Genomic DNA, 19,547 nt, shown 5'->3' with positions numbered 1-19,547 from the left:
ATACCTCGGCAGGATTCAACACGCTGGGGTGTCGACAGTGCTGCTTCGGTCTGTGTCTAGAGGTGCCTCGAGTTGAGGTCAAAATTAATCAAAGAGCCATTTGTTTTTAGAACGAGGATCACCTGTCGGTGCAAGCCCAGATGGGAATGATGGTCTTTGTTTAACATATCAATGCATTGTGCATGAAAACTTAGTATTCACATCTGCGGCGATTGAAAATGTATAAGGTTTTTATTTTACTTATAAGCCTTTTTTGTATGAATTTATTTTTCCAGATGTGTTTTTGACTAAAAGTAAACTTAAAATGCTAAATTTGGAAATTTGGCAGAGGTCTGCAAGCGGTACACAGGTTGATGGCTAGCAAATTGCAGGGGGACAGGAATCCGCTTAGCCATCTCGCCCTGAGTTCTCAGTATTTGCTAAGCATGAGCTTTCTTTTTTTCAGAATCCAACGGTTGGGGCTTAACTGTTCCTAAGAAATAAACAGAAATGCTACTCATACTTTTTACCACGGCGCTCATTGTAACTGAAACAACCAATGGTAAGAAAGACAAAACAAATTGCTTCTTGTTTCTAACAAAACTGAGTTCTCCATAATGTATTTTCTTTCCCTGAACCTTTTTTTTTTTTAGTGTACTGTGGCCAAAGAAAAAACTGCTTGTGTGCATGGTTCTGCAAACTGTGTTTCCTCCCTTCCGAGATATAGCATGAATAAAGACGCAAAAAAGTTTACTAAAGTAGACGATGACCTTCGCAGATAAATTCGCCATAGACAGAGAGGACTGAAGAATGGTGTAACTTATCATAGCAGCTCTTTTGATGACCTCTAGATAATACAGGACGAGACCGAAGAAATACGATAGGAGATACTATACCTTGCACAACAAATCAGATGCTGAAAAGAGCGAACCAGCAGCTAAATAACAATCTGGATTAATTAGAACAACAGAACAGGGTAAACAGTCTGGAGGTCAAGCCAGCCCGGATAACGGGGTGAACAAAATGACTCCATAAAGAAAAAATTGGTGCCCTTGTGGGTGAACTTTTGAGAACGCTGGTATTGATATTTCCCATTGGATTCCCGCTCACAAAAACCACGAGAAAACATCATCTTACGTTTCTTTCAGCTATCAAAATAAACGCGTTACGTGCAAAGTGTAATAACAAATGCTGCTGACGCTATCGGATATTTATGCAGTCGGATTTGCCACTCCCTAGCATGTTAACGAACATTTGACGAGGCAAAACAAGCAGTTCTTGGTGCAGGAACCTTGGCTTGGCCCGAAAGCGAGAGACTCGCTGGAGAGCTGTCTGGGCAGTTAGAGGAAAGGTGTATACACTAAGAAATCACACATTGGTAAACATCAAAATTGCAGGCCAAAGCGATATCGAATAAATAATCACGTAATTCACTCTGACCGAGAAACTTTACCATTCGATAGCCTTGCATATACTTCGCGATTGCTACGTTTTCGTTTGATTATAATTGCTATACAGAGTCCTTAATTAAGCGAACATTTTATGATACTGATTATAGCTTAAGTTTTATTTGCTTTAAAATAAAAATAAAACATCAGCAATAAACTAGATTATCTTACCTTGCTCCCCGAGCCGTTGTTACTTAATGTCGACGTTCTGGTTTCTACGCAGAGATGGTTGCCCAAATACGTTGAACATAAGGTTTTGCATAAGTTGGTTCACGGATCAATAGACAGTTCTACTTTGCTTGCTTCTTGACATTTTCGCATTCCTGTTAACACAAGTTCCAGAAATCGTAGAGTGTTTTATCCAGACCACCTTAACTTGTCACCTGCATCACGAATTCATCATGTCCTTAACACGAAGTATTGCGGCATTGATATTTTTGTACAACTTTGCCCTATATGTTTTACACATGTGCATGATTTTAAAATCGGCTTGATTATGAATGTATTTTTTGTAACGGAAATGTAAGTTTTACATTGTGCTTTACCGCAAAGGCCAGCCGGCTGTTGGTAAGCACGCAAAATAAATATTGTATTGTATTGTATTGTGTCCTTGTTTTACTGGTTATAGCTCTGCAAATCTAGGAAGAACAAAAAAAGGAGGTGGTGTTTCCATTTATTTGTTAACAACAGTTTCATGGCATGCACTAGATGAGTTTTCTATAATCACTACTAATTTGAAATGCCTTGTCTTTTAAGCTGGAAACGTCGTATGTGTACTATGCAGGTTTCCTGCTGGAAGCTAAGCCGTTTTTTGTTCTATTTTCTTGAGGACATTCCTGAATTTGTTGCTTCCACTTCCAAACTTATTTTATTTATGAGTGATGAAAACTTGAATCCAATTGGAAGTTGAAATTACTTTAATAAAAAAAGTGTCTTGTCCACTCGTGGTTGTTTGAATACGGTGACACCGCCCAGCATATAGACTGTGCAAACTTGCGGCAATTTTCAATGATTGTATTCCTAATATAAGACTTAATAAGGTCTCCGTTTGCATTTTCGCAATTGGACTCAGTGACCACTTACCAATAAAATATACAATGCATCGTTGACAGCTTTTCGCGTCTTATACGTTAAAATAGACTGGAGCAATGGATATTTAGATAACGACCTTAATTTTGTGTACGCCACTTTCTTAAAACAGTCAGCAGAGTTAGGACACAGCTTTCACGCAGGCAACTAGTTAAAGTAAAAAATAGCCTGCGAAAACCCTTGATCACCACTACCTAAAACAGACGAATGAAAGAAAAAATATATTGCGCCATGCAGGGATGGGCAAGATACATGCAAATATGCATCGAAACACAAATACACAATACTTCTTCAAAAATGTATTTAATTACAAATCTAATTACATTTCCAAAAAAGCATTTAAGTACAAGATACAAATAGAACCAAATGCATTTGGTCTCCTCCAAATACTTTTCCAAATACATTCTTCACAATTTGCGTAATTGAGTTCAAGGCATCCGCAACGGTTTTCTGGGTATCTTATTGTAATTTTGCATCGCACACTCGGGAGTTAGTGTGCAAGGCTCTAGTAACGTAATAGAAATATAATTTAAAAAAAAAATGTAATCAGCTAGGACGAAATAGGTGAAATAAGTACAGAGCTTCAAGCAGCTTTTTTTGTCCATTACACTTTGGCATAGACCACCCAAAAACCGAGACGACCAAGACGCGCAGCACTAGCTAGAGAATCTGTTATTGTTGCAACTCGCACCAGTTACGAAAATCTGGACGACCCGCGCATTTAGAATGTTCCAGGCAAAAATATGGATAGAAATCAAGCTGGAAAGCATCACAAGTTGTCCCAGGCACTTATTTAGCCAATCTGCCTGTGAACGTCGATTTCGTCACTATTCTTGCCCTAGACTAGCACCATAATCACAAAGTCACTAAACGTTTGTACTTGATTGAGGGACACTGCATTCGGTGCAGAACATAGTTTTCTTCCTGCTCTGGACAGTGACTTTAAATTAGAGCGAGGTATTTTGTGCCACAAAATTGTATTTAATTACAATTGCATTTGAAATACCCATGTTTTAGTATTTAAATACACACGTCAAATACATTACCCAATTTTAATGAAATACAAATGCAAAATACACACAGTATTTGAAATATGTATTTCAAATACTTGTACTTGAAATACTGCCCATCCCTGGTGCCATGATTTCTTCCAGTCTAGGGATCCAGATATTCTTGCAGCATTAAAAAATATCAAAATAAACATACTCCTGCTTAAAAAAACGCGAAATGAGAATATCACCAACGCCTGTTCTGTCGTATTTAGAATGACCCCAAAGAGATATGGGATGCCGTTAACACACTAGCAAAGAAGCTTATTCATTTCCTGGAAACACATGACGTCAATGGTGATGAGAGTTGGTCTGGACTTTGCAATATAATAAACGAATATTTCTTAAAAGCTTGGCTACCCTTATTAACTAAAAATGAACCCTGACGCTGCCTTAAAATACCATATATTACTATAGAAACTAAATAATATAAACGTCATTTTCTCCTCAATCAATACACACACCTATAAGGGGAGATAAAAATGAACTAGCCTGCTGTGCAGGCGGTTTAAAACAATGATTTATTAAATATGTGTCCCAAGGTATCAGTAGCAGTTTAGCTCATTTCATTATTTGTACTTTTGAAGCTGGTGAATATCGCTTATGCTTAAAATTGCTAGAGTTTCACCGGTATTCAAAGAAGGCAAGGCATATATACAAAATCTACTGACCAAATTTGACTTTCCACATATTTCATTAATAGTTTGAAGACAGTTCCTTAGAACAGATTACAAAAGTTATCCTCAACGAATCATGTTTTAAATAAATTTCTATCTAATTTTCAAAAAGGTAAATCAATGGAAATTGAGGTTCTTCAGGCAAAACAACAATAGAAAAAACATTTAAAATAAAACGTACACACAAAATGTTATCTATATTTTAAAAAAGACTACGGCACTATACAGCCGACAATATTATTACATAATCTTCAACTGCACAGTATAAGTCAATTAGCTCTGGTTTTGATAACAAAAGTATGTACAAAACCGCTGTCAATTTGTTAAAAATGCTTAAAGGTGTATGTATTTATTACATCACATGAGTTTATATCAGGTGATGTATCACGCAGTATCAGATATGTCGCTATAAAATTATTTTGACTCACAAGTCTTCCATATCGCTACTTTTATACATAAATTACACTGCAGTTCTTCCAAGATCACCTGAGATTGCTTTGTGCCCAGACGAGGCCAAAGCATTTTACCTCTTCTGAAACGATGCCATAGGTCACGAAAAAAAGCTCTCAGGCTGACTTAGCTGTATGCCCTAAATTAATATAACGCACCTAAGTTCGGAACAAACAATATTTATAATGCTTGCACCAATAAAAAGGAGGATAATAATTTATATAAAATTATATTTTTAATGCATCTCTAGACCAAGTCCAGCAGCAAAAGGTATTTGATGTCTGGTTCACCGAGAAGCTTTGATGAAAAGTGCATCTAAATAAGTTGAGCTCCGAGCCTTCTCGGGCAGTTCGTTGTTTGTATTAAACAGAAAAATCTAATTCCCACATGATTAAAATTACATATATATATATGTATATATATATATATATATAGGATAAAGGAGTTTAACATTGAACGCAGAAAAAACTGAGGTGTTTTCATTTACCTATATATATATATATATATATATTAATAGTGTTGCTACTGTATTTTAGAATGGGCTACCAAGAAGCTTACAACCTACTATAGTATGACCTAAAAACATGTTGCGGTTGTCAAAAAAATATTTAGGAAATGTACAGAATCTGCCCACAGAAACTGTTTTCGCAAAACATGAAATACTCAAAGCTAAGATTTGTGATTTCAATCTAGTACAACTCGTTCACGAAGAGAAGCTGTTTGATATAAACACATGTGATATAATGCACACATACATCTTTAAGCATTCTTTGTGACGACTTTCACTAATTCGTACATAATATGGGAAGCGAAAATCAACACTACCACACATATATTTTATAGGAGCCTTTGTAGATCTAAATATATTGTTTTAAATATGAAAAAAATGTAAATGCAGTTCGGATGGGCAGTGAAATTTACTTGTAGAATTCTTAACAAATCAAAATTTGTTTGCTCATTATAAGAACTTCTTTTTTATTTATGATCTGTATGAATACTAAATAGAATCTCTGTTTTGTTTCATGTGCAGCAATATTTGTATAGTAGATCTGAATAGTTTCGCTTGATTGTTGTGCACGGTATGCACAAACTTCAAAGGGACAGATATTTTTTGTCAGGTAGTTATGACTTTATCCTCTGTTCCTTGCTGCTGTTCCGAAAGAAACAAATTTCAATTCAATTTATTTCAAACAAATATTCATATTTTCAACATAAAGAAACTCAAGGTACACACACCTAAACACTTTTTATGAGTTATGAATGCAAAAGCATGCATGTCGTTGTTCCGCTCCCTTTGTTTCTCTCCAGTGTACTGGCGTTTACGGGCAGGTTGTGTCACTGCCGAGGTGGCGGGCGCCGACGATGTGTGCATGCTTGAGGCGGCGCCACGTTCGTCGGTGACAAGACGAGCAGAAGCCGCCGAGCGCGCGCCACCGTATCCGTTTTGCCGGTGCGGGGCCCGTAGCGCCATGGGGTTGCGACGCTTCGTTTTACCGGCGCGCAGACGGCACGTGGCCAGCAACGCCATGTGTGGCCTTCCTTGAAACTGACGCGCACCACCCAATGGGAGCATCGTAGACATATTTGAAAGGGATTTTCGAAAAGAACTAAGAGAAATTAAAAACAGCATGACGTTTATGAACAAGGAGTTTGAGGACATAAAGGACGAACTGAAAGCTATTTGCACCGAGAATAAGGAGCTAAAAGCTCAAAATCAAAAGTTGCACCTCAAGTGTGATGAGCTCGCCAATGAGCTAAACAACACAGCGTCCCGGATTGTCCGCTGCGAACAATATTCCCGAAATGCTAACATAGAGATCAAGGGAATCCCCACGCAGCCAAATAAAAACCTTTACGCCATATAATCAAAGTTTGGTGATAGGATCGGTGAGACGATTCTGGATACCGACATCGAAACCTGCCATCGTGTAGCTGTCAGCAATAATCCGGAAAACAAAAACATAGTTGTACAATTCACGCACCGATGGAAACGGGATTCAATTCTAAAAAAGGCACGTCGCCTTAGGCTGACGGCCCATGACGTAGGACTTCCGTTAACAGTGCCTATCTACATCAATGAGCACCTGTGCCCCAAACTTAAGAGGCTACTAGAACAAACCGTCGCAAAGAAAAAGGAATCGAACTGGAAATATGTGTGGGTTAGGAACGGTGAAATCTTTGCAAAGAAGGCTGAGAATACGGTTGTTGTCAGGATACAAACTAGCGATGACGTGGCAAAGATTGTAAGCGCCTAAAACAAAACAATATGAAAAACCCAAACTGCCTAGCACATACGTTGACCCTGCTGACTTGCATAAATTAACCGAAAAAGATAACCTAAATTTGTTCCACTTATATGTTCTCTCAGTGAAAAACAAAACTGAAGATCTTGAACTGCTGTTTAATAATGTTGGAGCTTTGATGTAATTATGTTTAGTGAAACATGGCACAATGAAGAATCATTCTACTTCACCCTCCCTTATTATCAATATTTTCATTTAAATCGTACAGATAATAGAGGAGGTGGAGTTTCTTTACAAGTTCAGTTTCCTACAACTTCGGTGTTGAGTGTAGATGCTTGAGCGTGTTGGTTATTAATTTACGATAAGGAAAGAGGGACATTAAAGGCAAACAGACAAGACAACCTGTCTTGTCTGTTTGTCTTTAATGTCCCTCTTTCCTTATCGTAAATTCGGTGTTGATACCACAATTTACAGTACTAACTGTGGATTACGAGTCACAATAAGAAATGAGTCAAACATCTATTGTGTTGTTTATCGTCGCCGGATGCCTGTTTTTCCAGATTTATAACCTTTTTTGAAACTTTGGTGGATTTTGCCTGTGTTCATAAATATATGTTATATGTAGGTGGCGATTTTAATAGTGATGTATTGACCCCTTCAGCTTCACAAGCAGAATTAATGAACTTGTTAGAAGTATTATCTGTTCACAACGTCATTAGTATACCGACACGTGTTACATGCTCTTCCTCTACAACAATTGATCTTTCTATCACAAATCGTGATGTGGCGCATATCACCGCTGGGGCAATACTTGCTGACATTAGTGATCACTTTCCAAGTTTTTTGCCTTCTACCAAAATTGTTAGGAAACAACACAAACCAGAACTATGTCCCTCTTTTCAACTAATCACTACTTTTACGCTAGATAAGTTCCGTGAAGATATTCGTTGCGTTGACTGGTACTACATTTCGAACGAGGAAACTGTGGACACAGCGTGTAACAAGTTCATTGAGATCATTGTCGAAATATATAACCGAAACTCTCCGTACAAAAAAGTAAAGAAAAATAAAAAATCCCGTAAGCCGTGAATTACCGCGGAATTACTGCAAAAATAAATATCAAAAACAAGATATTTAGCACTTTTATTAGAACAAAGGACATAAAATCATTGGAAAATTATAACCGTTACAGAAATAAATTAAATTCAAAGTTAAAACATGCAAAAAGGAACTACTATCATAAACTGTTTAACGAAACTATACAGGGAGATATTTTGTGGAAGCGACTCAGAAACGTTTTGCACCCAGTTGCTGAGTCGACCATCCAAAAAATAATTCTGAACGGAACAGACTACGATGGGGAGAGTTTAGCCAGTGCTTTTAATAGATAGTTTGCGAATTTGGTCCCCGCTAGGAATACTGTGTTGACAGGAAATCACATAACCACTCATGCTCGTGTAAGTGACGCCTTATTCTCTTTTCCCACAAGCGAAAACGAGGTTGTCAATACCTTTCATAGCTTAAAAAACAGTAAATCTCGTGACATAGATGATTTCGAAATAAAGCCAATAAGATACGTATTAGATTTACTTGCCCCTATACTCACACACATATTTAATCTAGTGCTAGAAACAGGTACCTTTCCTTTACGAATGCAAACCACTAAAGTAACCGTGATTCATAAAGGAGGCGATATAAATAATCTCTCCAACTATAGGCCTATTTCTATTTTTCCAGTATTTTCTAAGGGACTTGAGAAAATCATTCATTCACCCTTAATTAACTTTTTTAACAAGCATATGTTGTTGTCTAATCCACAGTTTGGTTTCCGGAAAAATATGTCGACTGAGATTGCGCTCATAAAGCAGAAAGGGATAATTATTGAAGCTTTTGAAAAAAAAAAAACTGGTTTCACTCGGCATTTTAATAGATCTTTCTAAGCCGTTTGACCACTTTAATCATAACATCTTAATTGCTAAGCTTGACATGTATGGTGTTCGTGGAACAATGTTATCACTAATTAAATCGTATCTCCTAAACCGTAAGCAGTGCGTATCTCATAATTCATTCCTATCATCTACTGAGGATATTAAATCAGGCGTCCCACAAGGCAGCTTCTTGGGTCCCCTTTTATTTATTATTTATATGAATGACATTTTCAATATCAATACTGAAGTACAGTCAATAGCATATGGTGATGATATAACCTTGTTTTCTGCAGGCACTGACCCCGATAAACTTATAGTTTCTGCTGACAATTTTCTCTCTTCCTCAAAAATATGGGCTGACTTGAACTGCTTAAAAATTAACGCCAATAAAACAAAGGCCTTATTGTTTAGATCCAGAAATAAAATAGCACGTGTGTCTACAAATCTTTGCTTGGGCGGAAATAATATTGAATTCGTTCAGGAAATTAAAGCTCTGGATGTTTTCTTCTCTGAACATCTTACGTGGTACCAACACATAAACCACGTTGGCATGAAATTAAAGAAACTTAATGGCTTCATGAATAAACATAGACATATTTTGCCACAAAAGAGAAAAAAAACTCCTATATAATTCTTTGTTTCTGCCGACTCTCACTTACTGTCATGTCATATGGGGAACAACTACAAATCAGAGCATGTTAAAGTTACTCGTCGCACAAAAAAGGGCTCTACGTATTATAACTAACGTTTCATGGTTTAAATCAACTCGTAAGTATTTTAATGAATTAAATATTATAAATGTGTGAAAAATGCATGATTTCAGACTAGTTTCTCTTTACAAAAATGCAGTAACAATAAACAACGCACCACTGCTAGAAATATTTAATCTAATCAAACATATACCATCGTATAATATAAGATAGCCCGAAATCTGGAAAATACCAACCGTCAGAACCTCGTATGGACATCAATCTATACTTCATACTTTGGCTGTTCTCCTTAACAACCTCGCAAAACAAAGCATTACACCCGAAACATCAACAAAATAGTCCCTGAAGTTCCATTTCATATTTTACTGATACGACGTTTTCGAATTTTTCTTTATGCTTATATGGTTTCTCGCCGTAGTATTTTTCTTGTGTGACCTTGTTGTATAGTATGTACGTATGTTTTTTTTTTTGTGTGCATCATGATGTCTGCAATTTCATCACCTTATGTTTTGCTTGTCCAGGTATGTAGGCATGTATGTGATGTATGTATGTGTGTATGTATGGCAGGTTGCATGTATAGTGTGTTATTTATGCTGATTCACCAGTTATAATAATTGCGTTATCATTACTTGATTATTACTTGACCCGGTATATATATTTTTGTGTGTTTATGTCTGTATTATTGTCACTCTACCTCTTCGTCGGTTAGACTTTAAATGTTCTGCTGTGCTTTGAGTGATTATTTAGTTTGAATTTCATTGTGTACTCTATGTCAAGTGCTGGGGGGCAGGGGCCTGTCAAGCTGCAACTGCAACTTTTTTCTCTGCTCTACACACTACTTTGGAGTGAAAACAGACGATTGTATTATTATTATTATTATCGTTTCTTCAAACTATGACGCGCGCCAGCTAATGGGATTCCAATGGCAATCCATCAGATTTCGGCTTCAATTCGCTCCATTGGGAGAAGGGAAACTTGGCGCCTATTGGCTAGGACTTTTGCCCGGATTCAAAGCAGGGAGCCATCTGATTGCGGCTTCACTTAGTGAAAGGAGTTTAGGTGCCATTTGGCGCGACATCAAATTTGATGACGTCGTCTCGCTCCATCAGACAGTTAATGTGTTCGCATTAATATTTAAGTATTCCTGAGCCGATTAGTGTGCCCGTTTAGATACAGTATGTATATTTTAGTATTTTATTACTGATAAAGTTGATTTTTTAATATTTTATTTAAAAGCTTAAATGTTGCGATTAGAGTGATGTATAGGCTAAAGAAATCTGCCAAAAAACGAAAGAAATACTACCTTGTATTTTGGGTAAAAACTTTCACGCTCTAGCAGGGTAACAATAACGTAATTTCATCATCAGCTACCACACTGCAATACCAGTATATAAAGCTAAAATACTGAAGTTTCCCGTATAGTGGGATTCAGAAAGTTAAATGCAACTTACTTCGATAATTTAAACCCGAGGCTGGGGCAGGAGGAATACATTTTTTTCACACTGGAAGAAAAGGCGACAGTAAAAATCGTTCTCTCTCCCTTTTATTTCGTTTTTCACTGTAAATATATTCCTTTCTCGGCCCCAGTCCCGGGTTGAAGTATTCATAGTAAACTTACAGCACCTCGCCTGCGCAAATGCTGTCATTTCGCATTCAATTTGACCGACTGCTCATTGGAGTTTGAATGTTCGGACATATACAAATATATATCTGATATTTAAATATGTTCTGTCTGTACCGCATAATATTTAGCGTAGTACTGCCTCGGTGGGTTTTAGGCAATGCGCCAGCGTGTGAGTCCCCGTTTCCGGGTTCTAATATCATTCCAGGTTCCCTCAAGTTAAAAGGGGCTTTTTACGGAGAAGACGCCTTATGATGGAACGTTTGGTTCCACGTGAACAAATTACCATGAGTTAGAAATTAATGCTCAGTTTTTTCACTCGGGCGTCCGACATGCCCGTCGTTGGTTAGGCACGTAAAACCACCAACTGTGACTCTTATTAATTACAGCGTAGTACTCAGTGATTAGGTGTATACAAACAAAGCTTAAGACTTTCGTACCAAACATCTTTTTCAGGGTTCAACTGGCTAAACTATGCCAACAACAGCTGCATAGAGCTTATCAAAGAAGGAGGAGAGATTGCATGCAATCTTACAGGACAGGGGGTGAGTCTGACAAATCAAAAAACAAATATTATAAGCACAACAATATTATAACGTCAAGGGACGGTTTTTTTTCTTAATAAAGTATCAAGTTTTGAAAATGATTTTCCAGTTAGAGCTTGAGTTTTGTAAAAATATCCTTAAATGGGTGTGCAACGCGCACAGAAACAAGCTGATTGACCTATCGCATCTAAACAGGTTTTGTAGTTCTGTCAAAGTACAGTTATCATTTATAGATCCTGGTTGCATTTATCACATGCAATATGCTGTGTGGCGAACCTGAAATTGGTAACAATTCAACATAAGAGTCATGCTCTTAGGTATTGTAATACAGTTTAACTTTTGAAAGAAGTTTCGTCTCAGTAAAAGTTTTTACTCGCGCACGGAACATCTGGGCTGTTTTTTTTTTTTATTTTTGCAATGCTATATAAATTAAGAAACAGAGAATGCCGCACACTCTTAAACGACGGAGGTGTGCAGCAGTAATCTCGTTTGTGTAAGTACGTCCTTACTAAGATGTTGCAAAGCTTAATTTCAAAAATAAAAAGATTACAAATTATAAAGACAAAGACGAAAAAACTCTTCAGACTTCTAAATAACAGCAAATATCACTCGATCAATTCGGGTTCACACATCCGAAAGACACACCACCTACTTTATTTTCTTCCCCAGCTTACTCCAACCATGGCAATGACGAACACGGCTTGCAATGATGGTGGTTAATGTCGCAGTTTATCACCAGAGAAAGTTCTGAAAGTAGCCGCTGAGTTCAGAAACCTCGCGCTTTCTTCCTTTGTTAACAAACAGCTCGTTTGTAGGCTGGGAAACGTCAAAAGGGTATTTCTTAGATACGGATCATTACAAAAAAATGCACAAACCACTGGCGACAACAATGCACAAACATTGGATGTAAGCATATTCATCTGACTAAGATGCAATACGATTTTTTTAGAAATGCTGTTTGAGTTTATTTTTGGGAAGCAAACGTTTTCGGGAGTTCGCAAATTAAGTAAATAGATAAGACGACAAGGAGACGAAGGCACACAAGTGAGAGATAATTATATATCTACACTTCCACGATCTGTGCTATATCGTCATTCATGACTACAGTTGAAGTTCAGAGACGGAAAGCTGACATCTGTAACACCTAACTTAGTTAGACAATTAAGGAACGTGCAAATCACCTTACATAGTAACGTTGGCGGAATTGTAATATTAAGTCTGCCAAGTGAGTGCCAGCCATGAACACATTTTATTCGGGAAAATTTAAATATATATTATTAACTCGTTATGTTCGAATTGAAACTGAATATTACCAACTGCTGAACGTTAGTTTTGTTTGTATTAAAAGATGCAGGTTATTCGTCAGACCGTTTTTTAGAAGTTAGAAAATATTAAAGGCGTGTAGTGATTTGTCAGGAATGGCGTATTTGTTATGGATCAATGTTTTTGATAAGATATGTGACCACGTGGTCGTTTTGATTTATGACTTGTATTTTGCGCAACGATTCATGAAAGTTAAGAAACAAATTAAGATGATTCTCATAAAAGTTTTGAACACACATTAGGATCCATAATAAATATTTATAGATTTCCAGCATAAACATAAATCAAGTTCTCTGAATGAAGACTACACTATTTTCAACAGTAAACTCTATGAGATGTTCTAACGTCCCATTACTATTTTTATTCACTTTAGAATGCCAAGAAGTAGCATACCTTCATACATTAGATGAGTTACTACATTGTCTCAAATGCTTTCAAGCATTAAGTTAAAAACGCTAAGACAAAATTGAATAAAAAGACGCAAACAGAAACTTTGCGATTCGGTCCAAGAAAGGTAAGGCCTGAAAAAAACGAGCGCAACCTCATACCTAGTTAGCGAACGACTTTCGTAAGTTCAGAACAGTGACTCAACCAACGTAATAAAATAATCTTTTTTTTTTATTTCACTCACAGGATTTTGAACTTTCCTCCGTGTAAACTTTACGCTTCAATGTATTTAAAAAAAAATTAAAAACTTTCGGATTGGCAGATTTCAATAGAAGGAAAACATCTATCCAGACTTCTTAAAGTTATGAGAGACCCGATATCGCCAGTTTTAACTGTATTTCTTACCTGCAAAGCTTCGCATCCTCGTTTTCTTGACAGGGCAAGTGTCCTGGTCAAGTGTAATCTATTTATAATTATAAACCAATATCTCTCACCAGCGGACTCATGAAACACTTCACATATACTCCTATTCTAGCTCATCTCTATCGATTCCACTAATTGTCTAACTATAATGCTTTTATAAAATCTCCATCATATATAACAAAAATTCGGTTTCATTATTTACCTTTATTACAATACTCACGATAACGACCAAACCGGCGTAAATTTCATCGTCCGTGACAATGCGTTCGATTCTGTCTTACAACAGGGACCTCAACCTAAAAGTCTAATGTATACGCATTGAGCCACGCATTCGTGATTAGATGATTTTACTTAAATTTTATAGAAGTAAGTTGAGGACGAAAAACAACATATATATTCTTTACCAATATCCAGCATTGCCTGATTATTTACAAATAAGTGTTATTTACATTTCGTTCAATGGGATCCCGGAAAACTCCATCTAGAAGCGCTTTCGGCAGTCCTATAGACGTTGACATGATTTTATTCAGGCCTAGCAACGTTACTTCAGGAATAAATGGCCATAATTCTACAGAATCTCAAAATATACGAATACACATTCCGCATAGTTTTCCAACTTTGTTTTTGCAGTAGCGTATTTTCAGGGAAAAAAAAAGCTCCTCTAAATAATAATCTCTGCAAACAGGGTTGGAAAATACCTAGGTACAAGTAACTGGAAATCGGTATCTAGGTACTTTTGTTGTACCTGAGGTACAAACCTAGGTACTTTAATTTCTCGGTATCTGTATTTGTATTTTAGGTACATTTTCCAGTAACTTGTAACTAAGTGAAGCTACTTTTTACAGGTACTTTTTAATTCACTTCGTCAAAATGGTAGAAACTATAAATCTTGAAGTATTAACACACTACCATGCGCCGATATTAACGTTGAGTTGGGAACGACATCGGAGGCACTGACTTGATCGAACGACGTTTTAGCGAACGAAGCCCCTCCTATGATGTTTCATCGAACGACACACTTCAGTGAATGTAGGTGTTCATTTGAGCGAACGGTGGATTAGCGATGCCGTTCTAGCGACACCAATTTATTTAATCGCTTCGGAACTCCGTTTAGTGAAAATAGCGACCTGTTTCCTTCATCTCAAACCGAAATGGATTTCATTGCGTGTTTGAAGTTTCTCTGACAGCTATACAAGGAAGGAGATAACTTGAACGATGGTGCGCAGTTTCTGTTGCCCGTATCTTGCCTTGGTGGTGGCACTGTTCTGCCATAAATACAATATAAAATATAATTGCAAATAAATTTTAATTAGAATCGTAAAGCAATGTCAAGCGATCATCAAGCGATATTGTTGTTTTGACAGAAACGTGGCTTTCAAGTGTTGTCCGTGATAATGAAATTGTTTACTCTGTTAAATGCTACAATTTTTATCGGTGCGACAGAACCGATAGGCGAGCGGGAGGTGTTTTAATCACAGTGAATAAAGCCATTGAATCTTATCACGTGAATATTGTTTCCCCGTTGGAGCTTGTTTCCGTACGCCTACAGTGCGCTTATAGAAATATTATTTTGTGCGTTTGTTACCCTCCTCCCAACGCTCCTGCAAATTTTTGCTCGGATTTGCATGATGCTTTAAATATGATTTGTTCAAGGTTCCCCCTGGCACCCATGTTTTTACTAGGTGATTTTAATCTTCCCTTGATCAACTGGTTTTGACCGTTTCCCGCTGCATCTAGTAGCTCTTCTGAGTACTCGGATTTTATTTGTCTCTGTTCTGATTTTTCTTTTTCTCAATGTGTCACTGAGCCTACTCGGATTACTGATGCGACGGCCAATGTGTTAGACCTTATTCTTACAAGTGACCCTAATCTCGCTTCTTGTATAACTTATTTAGCGGGCATTAGCGACCATGCTATTTTGAATATCAGCCTGCAAGCTTCCTCGCATGTTGCTAACAAATCTACCAAACACTTTCTCGATTATAGCAAAGCAAACTTCGGTGCAATAAATAACGAGTTGGCTTGCTTTTTTGACGAATTTTTGCCTGCGTTGTCAGAACGCACTATTGAGATTAATTGTGACATGTTTAAAAACAAAGTAAATTCTCTAAATAATTTATTTATTCCGTGTAGGAATATCGTATCTAACCACATGTCTCCCTGGTTTAATGTAACTCTTAAACACCTTGCTAATAAGAAAAACGCCTTTTCCGCTCTGCAAAGTCGTCTGGCCTCGCTGAGCGCTGAGAGCTTTAAAAATCTCTTGTCAATGCCTATAAGGCAGCCATCAAGCAAGCAAAACTGACTTTTTTAATGTTACCCTTCCTTCAGTGTTAGCAAATAGCCCTAAACAATTTTGGAGTGTTATGGACGGGCCTAAAAGAGTGGCTGCATCGCTCACTAATGTTGAGGGTATTGACATTCCGAAAGCTCAATGTGCATTCATTCTGAATGACGTCTTTGTCAAGGCGTTTACTGATAATGATGGTTTAGATTATCCTATTTTTCCAGATTATGCATTCTTTCCCATGGATCCGCATGCTTTTGATTACGACGGGATTGTAAAGTTGATTGATAAATTGAAAGTTTCTTCCTCGTGTGGTGTTGACATTACCTCTAAATTTCTTAAGAACACTAAACATTACATGTCAATTTTTCTTACAAATATTTTTGAGCAGTCACTCAACCTTGGTGTCTTACGGGATGATTGGAAAAAAGGAAAGGTGGTTCCACTTCACAAGACAGGTAACAAACATAATCCTCTTAATTACAAACCGATTTCGTTAACCAGCACCCCCTGCAAACGTTTAGAGCACATTATTTATTCTCACTTAGTTAATTTCTCAGGTTCACATCCTTTCTTTTCACCCTCACAACATGGTTTTTGCAAATCTCTTTCTTATGAGACTCAGCTTTTGTCTTTCACTAATGACTTACTTTCCACTCTTGACCGTGGGTCCCCGGTTGACTGTGGGTTTCTTGATTTCGCCAAAGCTTTTGAGAAAGTTTCTCATAAATTATTACTTTTCAAACTTAGCGAACTTAACATTGATCCTAATGATTTGCCGTGGATTACATGTTTCCTAACTAATCAATCTCAATATGTTTGTGCGAATAAAAGTAATTCTTGCCTTAGTCCTGTTACCTCTGGTGTCCCACAAGGTTCCGTTTTAGGACCTCTTTTATTCCTTATTTATATAAATGACTTACCACTGTGTGTATCATCCTCCATAAGTTTATTTGCCGATGACTCTAATTTATCGTGAAATAACTAACGATTCTGACGCAACACTACTTCAATGTGACCTGTGTGCTGTATCCGAATGGTGTAACTTGCGGAAAATGACTTTTAACACTAACAAACGCAAATCCATGAGGGTTCCCCATCGGAACACGTCCCCATTACCATACTCACTTTTTAAGAACCCACTGGAATCTGTGACGTCTTACAAATATCTTGGTGTTCACATTACTCCTAACGTTTCATGGAAATTACATATTGATAATATTATCGCTAACGCTAACTCTATGCTTGGATATCTGAAAAGAAACTTCTCTTTAACACCAATATCATTAAAATTGATTTTGTACAAAACTCTAGTTCGTTCAAAATTAGAGTACGCCTCATCAACCTGGGACCCCGGTCACACAACGCTTGTGACTAACGTTGAAGCTGTTCGAAATCGTGGAGTACGTTTTATCTATTCTATCATCGCACCGCTAGTGTATCATCTATGAAAGCCTCATTCTCCCTGCCTCTTCTTTCCTTACGGCGAAAAATATCTCGTCTATGCCTTTTCTACAAAATGTATCACTTCAACGCTTCACTAAAAGATAAGTTATTCCTTAACCCCGCATATATCTCTTCACGCATTGATAGTTGTTTCAAGGTCGGCATTCCTCACTGTGAGACATCAGCATACAACGACTCCTTCATACCAAGAACGTCTTCTGAGTGGAACCAACTTCAAGCATCTTTAGTAGCTATCCCATCACTTGATTTATTTAATGAAGCGCTTACTAATCACTTTTGTTAATATTTTGTCGAATTGATGGTGTTTTAATCACTGCCTTTTACGTTTGTATTTTCTTTTGAGGGAATTCTTATATGCCCCACCCCCTCTGTAATGCCCTATGGGCCCTGAGGGTACTGAAATAAATAAATAAATAAATGTAACATCGCGTATATAATACAGTTTCCATTCAATAATCGGACTCAAATTTTGAAGCAATCAAAACTGAAAAAGTTCCGAAAGAAAAAAAAACAACTCATTTTTCTTCTGACTAGCGAAAGAAAAAAATAAAACGAGGAAGCTTGAAGCCTTTCTCTCGTCGTCGCGAATGTCAGGTGCATATGCACTCGACTCATGCGTTTCTTCATACGGACGACGTCTTCTGAGCCCGTCGGCGTCAGCACCGGCTCTGAGGGCAAGAACTTCAATAAGCGAGTTTCGGCGGTTTCGGTGTGACATGGTAGAGAGTGGAAGCTGTGGCCTCGGTGAACCAATTGGAGCATGGGGGACAAGGCACATGAGGAGTCAACACTGATGTGGTCATCGCATTGACACAAATAAAGCACATTTACCGAACTCGCTTTTGTGCGTATCCTTAGTATAAAAAGCCTTACTTCCAATATATTTTGACAAATTTGGGGAGAATAAATAAAGGCAGTCTCTTTAAAGTAACTGTACCTGTACCTAGGTACGTCTTTAAGCGAGTACCTAGGTGCGTACCTAAGTGCCTTTTTGTATGAGTAACTGTAACTGTATCTTAGGTACATTTCTTAAGTAACTTTTACAACCCTGCTCTTCAAGTACCGACATGCTGTCCAAATTAATTTGTAATTATATATTTGCTCCAGGATTAGAGCCGGGTTTCGTACTTTAGTGCATTGGAGACAGAACCCCCCTCCCCCTGGACCAAAATGGTTTAATTGCAGTAGTTTCGCTTTGGAAGCAGAGCAGTGAATTAAAAAAAAAGAGAGACTGGCTTTGCCAGTTTCAAGTGTTGCTGAACACATGTATGGGGATGTAGCCGTATCAATTTATATATTTTCTATATGTGTTGCTCTTCGTCTTTCACCTTGCTGTTTATTAAATTCCCAGTCATCAAGTGACGAAAACATTCCCGCGGTTTTCACACAGCATCTCCAAGTTTTTAATAACGTACTGAAGCCTTGTAGCCTACCGAAGTTTAGGGTTGGATAGTTGATCGGTTAACCTAATAATTCATCAATTAATGCTTTAATCGCGATTACTATTTTTACCGGGTTAATCGGCAAAGTTTTGGCAAAAGAAAATAAATTTAAAACGTAGACGCTTGCACTACGAGGTCCTGTATAATTAAATCTGTTCAATTATACAGACTCATACAAAAATTCAAACGAATGCAGATTGTTACGTCTCGCTCACTTCAACGCACTTCAAGTTGTCGTTTTTGCCAACGCCGTTTCTGCCTCTGCAGCTGAAGTAATATTATCTAAATATGAGTGTCTTTGGACCATTCTCAGCCGCACATCGAGGTTCATTCATGATTGGAACAATCCATGAATTTCTCAATTTCGTGCTCATTTATAAACGGCAAAACAAAAATTGAATTATCACTTTTTGAAATATTAAGCGTGGAAATGAACATAACAGATTAATTGAATAATTATTCGATTGCACGTTGGCGAT

At 37.4% G+C, this 19,547-nt stretch overlaps 1 protein-coding gene across 1 annotated transcript in view; it reads left to right on the top strand.

Moving 5' to 3' along the window:
- Positions 1-489: 489 nt before the first annotated feature.
- LOC120842841 overlaps positions 490-19,547 on the top strand; it is a 53,850-nt gene continuing 34,792 nt past the window's right edge. Inside the window, exons 1-2 of the mRNA XM_040214027.1 lie at positions 490-541; positions 11,651-11,739. Of these exons, the coding sequence (XP_040069961.1) occupies positions 490-541; positions 11,651-11,739 (141 nt within the window). The remainder of the gene's footprint in view (positions 542-11,650; positions 11,740-19,547) is intronic.

The sequence above is a fragment of the Ixodes scapularis genome, unplaced genomic scaffold (genome assembly GCF_016920785.2).
Source record: "Ixodes scapularis isolate PalLabHiFi unplaced genomic scaffold, ASM1692078v2 PGA_scaffold7__128_contigs__length_106722199, whole genome shotgun sequence".
NCBI classification, from domain to species: domain Eukaryota; kingdom Metazoa; phylum Arthropoda; class Arachnida; order Ixodida; family Ixodidae; genus Ixodes; species Ixodes scapularis.
The sequence above is the reverse complement of the archived record's forward strand: the minus strand, read 5'-3'. Positions and strand labels throughout refer to the sequence as shown.